Source organism: Rhinoderma darwinii, chromosome 10 (assembly GCF_050947455.1).
Source record: "Rhinoderma darwinii isolate aRhiDar2 chromosome 10, aRhiDar2.hap1, whole genome shotgun sequence".
NCBI classification, from domain to species: domain Eukaryota; kingdom Metazoa; phylum Chordata; class Amphibia; order Anura; family Rhinodermatidae; genus Rhinoderma; species Rhinoderma darwinii.
Window position 1 is genome coordinate 19,734,488 of NC_134696.1, and position 13,204 is coordinate 19,747,691.

At 46.0% G+C, this 13,204-nt stretch overlaps 1 protein-coding gene across 4 annotated transcripts in view; it reads left to right on the top strand.

Moving 5' to 3' along the window:
• Positions 1-13,204, top strand: part of KLHL21 (kelch like family member 21) — a 28,600-nt gene that overhangs the window by 9,396 nt on the left and 6,000 nt on the right. Inside the window, exons 1-3 of one of the 4 annotated variants that reach the window (XM_075839435.1) lie at positions 2,145-2,311; positions 4,402-5,469; positions 10,770-11,175. In XM_075839435.1, coding sequence (XP_075695550.1) covers positions 4,419-5,469; positions 10,770-11,175 — 1,457 coding nt within the window. In that variant the 5' untranslated portion in view covers positions 2,145-2,311; positions 4,402-4,418. Of the gene's footprint in view, positions 1-2,144; positions 2,312-3,676; positions 3,873-4,278; positions 5,470-10,769; positions 11,176-13,204 lie in introns of those variants that run through there. The other 3 variants (XM_075839438.1, XM_075839437.1, XM_075839436.1) reach the window with 3 other exon arrangements.

The following is a 13,204-nucleotide window of genomic DNA, read 5'->3' on the forward strand; positions in this document are numbered from 1 at the left end:
AAACTAATTTTTGAATGTCTAATATGCTCCACATGTAACCGATGGATAGGTTCTCCTCCATCATACCCGGAATTATTAAACCTCTATATAAACTGGAAAACCCATTGAAAGCCCCTAATAGAGCATTTTGGAGTAGTAGTAAGGTGCTCCGCTCTATTAGCCAGCATGGAAAGTCTGTGAATAGAACGCTTCTCACTCTGGAGGACCCTTACAATCCATTGAAACCAGAAGACGGCCCTTCGATTTCAACAGGATCCATTGTTGCGCTTCTTTCTGCGTCGCATTCCTCTGCCGATAACCATTAACTGTTGGGGATCCAGTAGGGAACGGTGGTGAAGGACACGTTACTAGTGCCACTTTCAGACGGTTGATATAAACTACTAGGTGTCCATTTGGTAAATCCTATACAGGCACATCCATAATTGCATATGGAATAGAGCAGCCAATGCAAATGCTCCGCTGTTCCCTTTAGTACGGGTATAGGATGTATTCAAGGACATTCGTTTTTGGTGGTGTTAACAATCTACCAATGCCAGAGGGTCCCACAACATTTACCAATGTAGAAAACAAGGATCTGGTCGGTTTCATTTTGGGATTATCTCCCATAGAAGCCACTTATCCTCCCCTCTATGAATAGGACATGCTCGGCCAGAGGGAAATTGGGGGTGATAGTTGTTGTCTGAACAAATTATTGTGGCCGGCATCAGACAAACCATCTGGTACTTCTTCATGGTAAGAGGGTCTCACTGATAAAGTTGGCCATACACATGATACCTGTCGATGGGCCAACAGATATGTTGTCATAAGCCATAAACTTGCACATTCAGCCCAGCAGAACAAGCATACTCTTTTAATAGATGAGTGAGACAAGCAGCTGCCAGGCAACTCTGTTGCCGCTTATCTCCAGGAACAAAGACATGGATAGGTTGAAAGCTTATGCTGTCACCATACAATTAGGTTATTGGCAGGACCCCCAACCAAAGCACCCCTTTAACAGTGAATGGAATTTTATTGATGGGTGAATTGGACTGAACGGGCACTGGGTTTGCCAAGCATAGACCTGGCACTGAATTGTATAATCAATGTACTGGCAGTGTAAACAGTATTCAGAGTGAGCGGCATTGCAGATCATGAATGTGACGTGTCCTGCTACCGCCATGATCACTGTGAATACAGTCTGTGCCCTTTATACTTCAGTTTTTTTCGTCAGGGTGCTATCCGTTTTTTTAACTGATCGCACTCTGACACATTCATTTCAATGGGGTCATCCACACTTTCGTTGTTTTAACAGAACCGTGCGGCCCTTTCGTCAAAAATAGAAGAGGTCCTACTCCGGCCCGTTTTTGACAGAACAGTCTTGGCCTTTTCATTGATTTGGTCCATGAAACAACAGACTGCACACGGAAGCAATCCATGTGCGGCCCGTATTTCACGGAACCGTCATTAGCAGCCAACGAATGTATGCATGCAGCCTAAGAGTTTATTTGCACAGTGCGGCCAAATCACAGTTTATTGCTGTCATTACCACCAAAAAGCGGCTTTGCTGCAGTTTCAATAAAAAATTCCTTTAATCAGGCATCCAATAATCCGGAAATTGAAGATGACCTCCCTCGTCTAATCGGAAAGTGAGGGAGGTCAACTTAAAAGTGAAATGGCACCCCTTTCATCTAATCGGAAATGGGATCATGTAGGGATGAACCGTATAGATCTGCCAAAATCCTGCCCCTCGCAATCAGGGAAGGGTACCGCCTGCGGATAATTGTTAGGCGATGTCGTCTAATATTTTCCCAGCATCACGTGTAACCAAGTCCTGGCGCTGTATATAGAGCAGATGGTTATGGGCACTGTGTGCTCTGGAAATTATGCTGTTAACATTTCCTAATCCCCGCAGACCGTGAAAGCAGATATTCAGGGTGGAGTCCCCATCCGTATATATCCTTTTAACTCCTTCCTTCCCAAAACCCGCAGCTTTAGAGGGTACTTTAATTTTGTGCGGTGCTAATGGGTTAACAGCATGTTCCCAACAATCGCTGGCAAGCAATTTTAGGGCCAACGTCTGTCTGCGGCTTGGGACACGTGTGCCTTGGCTGCGCCCAGTGGGCGGACACTTTAATGACAAAGCCACCCTTGTAAAGCAATGTGAGCAGCTGCAGTCTGGGGCTGTATAGCAGAGCCACTCAGTGCTCAGGATCCAGGGAGAGGTTGGCACAGCACAAAGCCCTCTCAGTACAGGATCAGCGCCACTCCAACGGTCCGTCTGTTCTTGTGTACAGCTGACGGCCGAGCTCGCTCTATATCCGAATAGCCACAGGTCAGTACTATGGATAATCAGCTATGGCAGGGGTCACGTGTACATGGGGATGATCGACTTGGTGGCATGTCTTACTCCTAATAACAATTGACCCACTAGCAGTGTTGGGCTCCGTGCACCCCGCAATTATTTAGTCAGTTTTGGCGGATTGCATGCCAATTATTATTATTTTTTTATATATCTGTTCTTTGATCTAATGGAGAAAATAAAAAAATACATGTTTTTCCATTAGTAATGAATACATACACTGTCTAGCGCAGACATTTGCAACCTGCGTATCTCTAGATGTTGTGGGACTACAACTCCCAGCATGCCCCAAGAGTACACGTGGTGACCAACAAGGGAGGCTTACATCAATATTTAGTGGGTAAACACATTACAATCTCGATAGTTACTTTGGCATGACATTGGATGATGCCAACTAGTGATCTATTCTACGTTTCTCGCAGACTGTTGCTTCCTCCAGGTGTAACGTTCTGCAGAATACAATGTAATTAACGGATATTCTAGTTTTTATTAATGCATTAGTGCTTGTAGCTTATGTATACTGTATTTCATTATGTTTAGGAAAGTAGAATATCTTTTTTATATATGTTGAGAGAATTTTTACATAATTCACCGTTCCATTGAATACAATGATAAACTTGGCTGGAGATTTGCAAATTGGCAAAACTATACATCAGGCAAAAAACTTTAGCTATCTCTATAGGGTATGCCATAAATGTCTGATCGGTGGGGGTCAGAATATTGGGACCTTCACCACTCCAGGGAGCGAGGGACCCCAATTCGCCGATTCTGGCTGACTGCCCTCCTTTGATATCTATGGAGGTGATGAAAAGTGCCACTTGCTGCTTGCTCTTACCAGAACTCCTATAGACGTCAACCTGTCATGAGAAATAGGGTTCGTACCCTCTATTGTGCCTTTGAGACCAGCAGAACGCAGCTTCTAAGGGGAGAGTTGGGCACGTGTGGCTGTTCCTGCAACTCTCCATAAACTATAAAAGGTGAGTGTCATGCACATTCACTGCCGACTCTTCCCGCTTCTCATTCTCTTAGCGGATGGACTCTAAGGATGTCACAGGACCCCTGTACGCCAGACAGGTCGGGGTTCCCCCACATCAGATATTTATAGAATATCCTAGACATATGCTATATAATATAAATAATATGTCAATTTAAATGTCTTTTGTCAGAATACCCCTTTAAAGGGTTGCTCCAATTTCATAAAGTGAGGGTGACTTCTGAGACCCCCAGCCATTCAGTTATGGGTCCGCGCTGCAGTTCCCTGTACAGCCAGTGGCGTCGCTGTGCAAGGAAGACTAAAAGCCCTAAAGCGAAGCAGTCCTGAGCGCCTCATTCTCAGGATCACTGGTGGTCCCAGTCAGAGCCCCACCGATACGCTATCACTTTAGGAGATGGGAAAACCCCTTTATGTCCTCAATCTGTTATGACCAACGGAACAAATATTTTGCAGCCAAGAGTTTGAGTTATCATCTTTTCTGAACGTGTTGTTTACAATGTATAGTAGCCCATATGGCCACCCCAACATACATCGGATAAGGTGAAATTTACCGATAAACTATTTTAGAATATTAATTGGGAACATTTAAGGTGTTGTGTATAAAGTGTAAACAAAAAGTGGCACAGTTGCCCAGAGCAACCAATCAGATTCCTGCTTAGATATTTCTTTGTCAGGTCTGAACATACAAGCTGCAATCTGATTGGTTGCTATGGATTACAGCTCCACTTTTAGCCTGTACCAGTTTTCCTATATTGCTTATGGAAATATTAGATGCATTGCCACAACACAATGATTATTTGATAACTGATGGTCACTATGCTATATATTGGGATATGCATAATAATAAATAGCATATAAGAAGTGTGCCGTGGCCTGGCAACCAATCAGATTCCAGCTTTCATTCTGCTAGGAAGGGTCTGCAAATGTAAACTGCTGTGTGATTGGTTGCCATGAGCAACACCACTGTATTTTTTTGTTTCCTCTGTCAAAAGATGGCGGCCACGTCTGAGGTAATTTACAGCCAGTGAGCGTCGTCCTCATCTCACGTTCTCTCTCTCGTTCTCCACAGATGATCCGGCGCTGACCATGGATAGTACGCTCCTCTCCTCCTCACCCCCAGGGTCCCCGGGCTCGGCTGAGTCCACCCTGCCGTTCTTCGACTCCTCTCACGCCCTACACCTTCTCCACGGCATCAACGAGCTCCGGACCGAGGAAAAGTTCTTCGACATGACTCTGAGCGCCGAGGGCCACGACTTCCCCTGTCACCGCACAGTCATGGCCGCCGCCAGCACCTACTTCCGCGCCATGTTCGCCGGGAGGCTGAAGGAGAGCCATGCTGAGCGGGTCGAGCTGCACCACGTCACCGGGCCGATCCTGGGCCTGCTGCTGGATTTCTGTTACACAGGGAGGGTGACTGTGACCCGGGAGAACGTGCAGCCGCTGCTACAGGCCGCGGACCTCCTGCAGTTCCCGTCAGTGAAGGACGCGTGCTGCGCATACCTGGAGCGGCAGCTGGATGTCAGCAACTGCCTGGAGATCCAGGACTTCGCCGAGGCCTACGCCTGCCGGGGCCTGGCAGAGAGCACGAAGCGCTTCATCTTAGCGCATATGGCGCAGTTAGCGCAAGCCCGGGAGCTGGAGCGGTTGCCATGGCAACGAATGCTGGAATACATCATGGACGACCGTCTGTGTGTGGACAAGGAGGAGACGGCCTACCAGATGATCCTGCGCTGGGTCCGGGCCGACCTGCCCCATAGACAGCACCGCTGGCCAGAGCTTTTCCAGCACGTTCGCCTGCCCTTCATCCGCAGGTTCTACCTGTTGGCCCATGTGGAAAGTGACCCCCTCGTCTATTTCAGCCCTGCGTGCCTCAGACTGATTGGGGAAGCCCGGGCCTTCCAATCCAGCGAGTACGACCGCCACGACCTGCCCTGTGAACGTATGAGACCCCGGCCGTCCACCGGACTGGCAGAAATCTTAGTGGTCGTAGGCGGGTGCGACCAGGACTGCGACGAACTGGTCACCGTGGACTGTTATAACCCGCACTCCGGACAGTGGCGGTACCTGGCGGAGTTCCCTGATCACCTGGGTGGCGGCTACAGCATCACCGCGCTGGGCAATGACATTTATGTCACAGGTGAGATGTCCATTGGTGGAACGATCACTATATTGTAGGCAAAGTTGACAGAAATGTGTTTCAGAGCGGGGAAATTCTTGCTCTTTGTATCCGTCCTACCTGCACCCCAAAAATCACACCTGTTTATAATGTAAATCGTGACATACAGAGCTCCGGTAATGCCGCCATACAATGCTTCGTGCCCGTGACCAAATCCCTGCAGCTCTGTCCTCCGTGTTCATGCGTATGGCGCACTATCATGGTGTCATTTTCTCTTCTATGGGAGAATTTCTCCGTAATACGCCATCTAAGGGAATATGTCACAACTTTTATTTTCTATTAGATTCCATATGGAAAAAAAATATATAATATATTTGTTCACTTGCATAGAATACGACAGGAAAAAAATATATCGTGGCATTCTCCGTGACGTGTAGTAGAGCTGTTCTCCCCTAAAAACTCTGCTTCTGGGAGAGAATTGCCCCATAATACAGCGCCGCGCAGACAACCACACGGAGGTACTACGGCTCCATGTTACTCCGTCAGGTGTATGGGGTCTATTCAGAATTGCATTATAGGGGTTAACCCACTAATCATTTTCATACGAAAAGTCCAGGAATGCTGTTTTAGGATATGTTCACGCGTGGCGGATACGCTGCAGATCTTTCGTCCAGATTTGCGGGTGAAAAATCCAGTGTATTATAGTAGCAGCGAAGTGCGTGAGATTTTAAGTCCGCAGCGTGTCCATTCTCTCGGCAGATTTTCACAGCGGTTTTCGCTTTCATCCATAACTGTGTTTTTTCTTGTCCTGTGTGGAATTACACTTATCCCCTCCCTGTGTTCCCCTGGGTGCTGCTGCTAATCTGTGTGGCGGCTTTGAGCAGAATCATTCCCCCCCCCCCCATTTGGCAGCTGACAATCTATTCCCTTCTTATTTATACCGTTAATTTATGTATTTCAATACTGAGCTGCACAGCTCAGTATTGTAACACGTGAATGTTGTTAGAGCGGGGTTGCGGCTGTGTGATACATCCATTGCCCCGCTCCTGACAACAAGTGCGCGCGGTCAGCATGAGGTGATACGGCCGGCGCTGCACTAATGAGCGTCGGCACTGAAGACGGAACATGGTGGGCGCACTGCCCATTAGTGCAGCGCCGGCCGCATCACCTCATGCTAATCGCGTGCGCTCACTTGTCAGGGGCAATGGCTGTATTACACAGCCGCAGCCCTGCTCTAACAGCGGAGATCAGAGACACCTCTCATCTCCGCCGCTATTCCCCTGAATGCTGCGATCACAGCTGACCGCAGCATTCAGCGGAAAATGAGAAGGGGGGGATGCCCTTTGGATCGCATCACAGGGAATCCCAGTGACGCGATTGAGGGACATACCATATATGGGCAGACAGCCCAGGGTCCATTGAAGGAGCCCAGGGCTGTCTGACCATATTTCCTGTTGTTAGGGCAAACTTAGGCACAACCTCAATAACAAAGTTGCAGCGTAATTTATGATGTTTATGCTGTTAAAAAAAAATTAACTAAATTGCTTTCTTTCACTTATTAATTTGAGGCACATGGAGGTTCAAAGTTTATCACACCTCGTGCCTCACATCAGAAAATGGAAGAACTTTTTTCTAAATTACTTTTGGCAAAGTATCGTTTTGGTATCGTGTATCGCAATATTACACAAAGTATCGGTATCGAAGTCCAAATTCTGGTATCGTGACAACCCTAATCTAGAGTAGTGAAGATATATAGTGTGTGACATCCCCAGCATGCACTCCCTTAAAACCAATGAAAATATAATGAAAGAAAATAATAGAGACTGAACACAGGTTCATATCGGCTGCAGAGCTTCACGGTCCTAACAAACCGAAAATAAGTCTCTGCTATATTGCCATGCTACTGCAGAGGTTCTGCTCCTTCCCTGACCAGCAGGCCAGATAGTTAAATCCATTGGCTGCCCTGCAGTGAACATAGGATCACTATGCGGAGAACTGACTGGGTAGAGTAACTGTCACCAGCAGTTGGACATGCACATTGCAATACACTTTGAACATTAGGTGTCGCCATACTGCTGAATCATCCTGCCCCTGATAGATTTGCACCTCTGTATCTGCTCCTCGTCGTCTGACAAGTTCCAGCATCTCCTGTACTGTTGGCTGGAATCCATATTGGGGTAGATGAGTTCACGCTCTGCACATCCTCAGCTCTTCTTTCTTGTCACGCGCTGCGTTATTATTTATAACCCACAAGGTCTAAACTATTGAATAAACCGCCTGATCCAGATGTAAATACATCCCATTATTTGCAGCTATAGGAACATTTTCAGACCTTGAATCCTTCAACTTGGTCGAAGGTGGAGATACCAAAGTTTGTCAAGGGACTTTTTATAAAAAGATGAGGAGGACTACTTTATATTAGGCCACCTACATTTACCTATATCCTCCCCAAATTCTAATCTGGGGACTAGGAAATGGCATGCAATATTTCAGTGCCAGCCCCGTTTAGGCCATGCCAGCCCCTGACTTACACTTCAAAGGATTGTTCACAATTGGATGGACATGTTATTTTCTATTTTTTTTTTTTTTTTTCCGGGACTGTAATATTGATGGCTTATCCTTAAGGTAAGCCATCCATATCTGATTGGTGGGGGTCCCACTATCAAGACCCCCCCCCCCCTGATCAGCTGCTTGAAGGGGCCATCTCCTTTGTTGCTTATTAACGCACAGTGCTGTAAATTGTGTTTTTTTTTGTTTTTTTTTGTTCAGCTGGTCAGTGGGCGATGTCGGGAGTCGGACCCCCACAAATCGGATATTGATGACCTACCCTAAGGGGATGAGCCATCAATATTACAGTCCCAAAAATGTTCTTCTATACAATGATCAATCAGAGGCTAGAATTGGAGCATCCTATTCCGGCTGTGGGGAGTGTTGTATGAACCTCTTGGGTCTGCTGGATGGTAGAGGGGGCTTTTGTGGCAAGACGATCTCCTAGGGCAGTAGGAATAACCTGAATTGTGCCTCACTTTTGTTATGGACGCTACCCAGGATCTTTCTTGGTCAGCGATGGCTGATAACTGGTTATGGTTAGTATATATGTATACCAATACTCCATAAATTGAGGGCACACGGTCTACACCATTATTTCCATCGACAGTGTGCCAAAAAATTGACGCACAGAGTTTTGTATATGTGGCAATTGTGTATAATTCCCTGCATACAAGTGGTTGTGAGCCCCATGTAAATGTTCACAGAAGAGCGCCACCCAGTGTTCATTCCTGTGAACTGCTTAAAATGAGATTATCTCGGTCTGTTTCTTAGCTGCTTTACTCTCCTCGCCCCATGAACAATGCCAGGGATGTCTGTAATCTGCATCACCCCTCCCTCTCCTATAGGGATGATGATGTACATTAACACCAGCTGATTGTGTGGGCGAAGCGCAGCGCGGGTTCAGTTTTGAACAAATAGTATAGATGTTAGGGGCCAGGTGTACTAGTCCAGGAGCCAATTCTAATTTTTGAGTGGCTCGACAATAAAAACTTTCATAGGCTTCAGTAACCAACAATTTAAAAGGTTAGGCGGCAGTAGCAAATTTCTAGGAGTGTTGGCGGCCTGGGGCGTTCATACACCATCTGTACAGATCACACATCCGTTTATTGAATATCCGTGTAAAGTAGAGCAGGTGTAATATCTTTGCTTGCATTGAAATATAGGAATAAAGTCTTAGCCCTGGATGGTATTCAGAGCCTGACCCTGTGTGTAATCCTGCCTTATGGACTGTGGTTGTGTCCGTCCCCCCCCCCCCCCCCAACCAGGGTCTATTTATAACCATATGACTTACAGAAAGTGACATGAGTCCCTGGAGAGCGGGGGCAGCAGGTGCAGCGACTTGAGGAGAACATGTGGCATCCTCCTAAACACCAGTTAGATCTGGAGGTGCGAGGCGCTCACAATGTGTCTATTCTGCTGCCGAACAAACCTCTGCTTGCTTGTCACAGTCGACACTTGCCGATTTATATCATTTGACTACATTTCTCAACACACTGGTGCATGTGCGGCCTTATTCATGACCTATTTGTACGGTGGCTGCTTGCCCTTTAATTATTTACAGTTCACCATTATTAGGGTGTATTCACATGTTGCGGAGAGGGTGCGGTTTTTGAGTGCCAAAAATACCTTCGCCGTGTTATGAATGAGCTGTTGATAAAGAGCGAACTACCCCCCCCCCCCAACTTTGTACACAAACACGGTTACCACAGTGGAAGCCCCCAAAGTTGGCGGTGATATAGCAGTTCAGCACTCCCACTTTTATTTGCATGTTCACTATTGCTGTATCGGCTCCATTGACAATTATGGTTCTGTATTGCAGCCACGGCATGTATGAAGTCGCCATTTGCGGCAGATTTTCAGGACTGGCCTCGGAACAGTCACATGCTGCCCTGGCAGTTCTCTGGCGGTCATATGAAGACCGCCTGGTGAAGCTGCGCCTGGCACAGGTCTGGGGCTTCTCTTCTTATACGTGTGTAATGTGATGCAGGGCTACACATTATCTATTTATGAGCCACTGACCTCATATCCTCAGCCCAGGTCTGATGTCGGGAGTAGATCAGGCAGGCCGGATTCTTATCTGTACAGATTCTATTACATCTGTGAGATAAGCCGCAGCAGGGAAGAATTGCAGCTGTTCTCCCACTAGAATTGATCTACAAATTTTGCTGAACACGTGTTTTAATGGCAGCTCCGGGCATAAGGTAAATCTTAATCATTGTACAATGAAAGTTCTGCAACTTTCTAATAAACTTTGGCCCGGATGCATAAAACGGTTATCATAAAAAGTGTCAGTGTTGACATTTGTGTTATGTTAGAGCAGTTTTTACTGCAGCTATAAGAGCTAGGACTGTAGAGGTTTCAATTTACTGACAGGAAGCAGAGGTTGAAAATGGTAAGGAAGTGTAATACAAAGAATATTAGAGAGTTAAATAACTTTCTATCATACACGGATTAGAGCCATGCTGGCATGGTGACTGCATCTTCCTCTGATTGGGAATCGTGGCTGGAAGTGTGTATGAATATTGTCTTCACTATGACAGTGACTACCCTGGATCTCTACTCCCTAATTACAATGTCAAACTCCCATTATTTATTATTTAACTAGAATTTTCCCTAAGGTTTGTTTACATAAGACTCGGCAACCCCTTTAAGTGGGTGGAGCTCTGTAGATTGTAGGCGGGGCTGCTGGCCTGTTGCCCTCATGAATATTAAAATACTCCACATAGAGCAGAATAAAATATGATTGTCTTTTTTTTTTTTTTTTTTTTAAGGCGGTTCTGATGGTTCAAGGCTTTATGACTGTGTTTGGAGATACAATTCCAGTGTGAATGAATGGACCGAGGTCTCTCCAATGCTGAAGCCACGGGAATACCACACCTCTACAGTGTTGAAGGGTCTCCTGTATGTCATCGCCTCAGACAGCACTGAGCGCTACGACCACACCATTGATTCGTGGGAGTCCTTGCGGCCGATATTATACCCCATGGATAACTGCTCTACCACCTCCTGCCGTGGCAGACTCTATGCTATTGGATCACTAGAAGGCAAGGAGACTATGGTCATGCAGTGCTATGACCCCGAGACTGACTTGTGGTCCATGGTGAACTGTGGACGTCTGCCGCCGTGGTCATTTGCACCGAAAACTGTGACACTGAATGGATCAATTTATTTTGTTAGGTGAGTGATCTTCATAACATTGAACACCGCGTTGTCTCATAATACTGGACGTTTTCATCTTATCTTGTTATTGGATCGGCATGAAAATGTTCTATGGCATTATAGTCATGAAATATATGCCAATATATAATGCTTTGCAACCAGGCATCTGACTTACATTGAAGTCCGTCCGTCCACTCACCGCCAGGCACTTGAGGCACGCATCTATACGCCCCATATATCAGTCTGGCATTGATCACTCCCTGACGTCTGTTTTAGTAGATTCCCCATGAAATAACAACGTTGGAGCACCTTTTCTTAGAACTCAGCATTGTGCCGTTCCTCTGTTATTCCTCCTGGAAATGTATGAATAAACTGATAACTGAGGCTTACCTATTCCCCTTGTCAATCTGGTGTGTTCCTACACAGTCTGATACCGGAAGCACCGATTAGACTGTATAGGGACATGGGCATTGGATAAGGGGAATAGTAACACCCATTTGTCAATTTAGTCACTTCCATGAAGACTAACAGAGGAACAGCAGAATGACAAGTTCTAAGAAAAGGTCCTCTTTAAAAGTCTGAAAATCCTGATCATGCCGCATGCAACAGAAATAGTCCCCGGGAAGATTAACAGGAATTTGACTTTACTTTATAGTCTGGCAATTGGTAAATCCCATGGCAGGACACCCCGCATGTAATCAAACAAAGCACCAGTCCTGGAGATGGCATCGCTTCATACTGTACATTACACAAGTCTCAGCGAAATTGCGGCATTATTGCAACTCGTGATCTTGTGTCCATATTGGATTATTATTTTTTTTGCAATGGGCAACATTTTTACACTAGGAAAGCAATTCACATGAAACCTAATCTGAGTTTTCTATGACGGTTCCTATAGACAGGGCACTAAAAATTCATACAGTCTCCGGGACTGATCTTTGTCCATCCTGCTCTGCCTCCTCTATGGATCTCATACACCTACAGATTGTTATATCCATGTCCTATACGTCTTTTAGGCTGGATCTGTTCGAACATCCGTCTAAAATTCACTTTGTCTGCTTTTCGTGTGTATAAATATAGAGCTGAAACCTCATCTTGGCAACACTGTCCTCCCGACAAGAACATAGCGTTCCCTTAAACACCCTGAGCATAAACACTACTGAGAACGACAATTCCACTAAATATAATGTTTGAAGGCTGTGACCTGGAAAAGGTCCTCCGAGAAGTTACGTCTTGTCTGAATAAATCACGTTTCATTTTTCTTTAAATGGCGTTCTTCAATAAGCGTTCTCAAGACGACAGCTGCCGAGCCCTCCGCCATTATCCTCACCTGCTCCTGCCACACACATCTCTCCCATAATAAAACCAGGGCAAATGTCTGTAGGATCAGGTTCCTGCCCCGTTGGATAACATCCGAATGCGTTTTCTTCTAACCTGCCACTCTCCTTTCCTAAACTGGCATTGTTTTCTCTTTGCTCGTCCAGCATTCATGTGCCCGCATATTCTTACCCTGTCCTGTTGTTACACTGTAAAACCACTTGGTAACGGTTTGGGTTTTCCAGTTTTATGTCAATTAAACTTCAAGGGGTTTTTACACAAAACACATGTATCCCTCTACATAGAGATAGGGGATACATGTGGGATCGCTGGGAGTCCCGACTGCTAGAACCCCCAGCGATGAGAACGTGGCACCAAAAATCCCTTGAAATGCTCTGAGAATGGTGCGTTGGTGCGCATGCTCGGCCAGCGCTCTATTCATTTCTCTGGGATTCCGGGACTGCTGTCTCCGGCAGCTCCATAGAAATGAATAGATCAAACAAGGCGCACCAGCGCTCCTTTCTCATAGGGCATTTCGGGGAATTTTCGGTCCCCCGTGCTCATCGTCCTAGCAGTCGGACCCCCAGCTATCTGCAACTTTTTAATATACTTTATAAAATCCTGTTTTTAAATCCTCACCTTTTTTTTCCAAGTTTTCTGCTTGCTGTCAGTGAATGGGAATATTCTTGTTTACAGCTAGAGGCTGAAAATCTGTACAGAACTAAGGCCA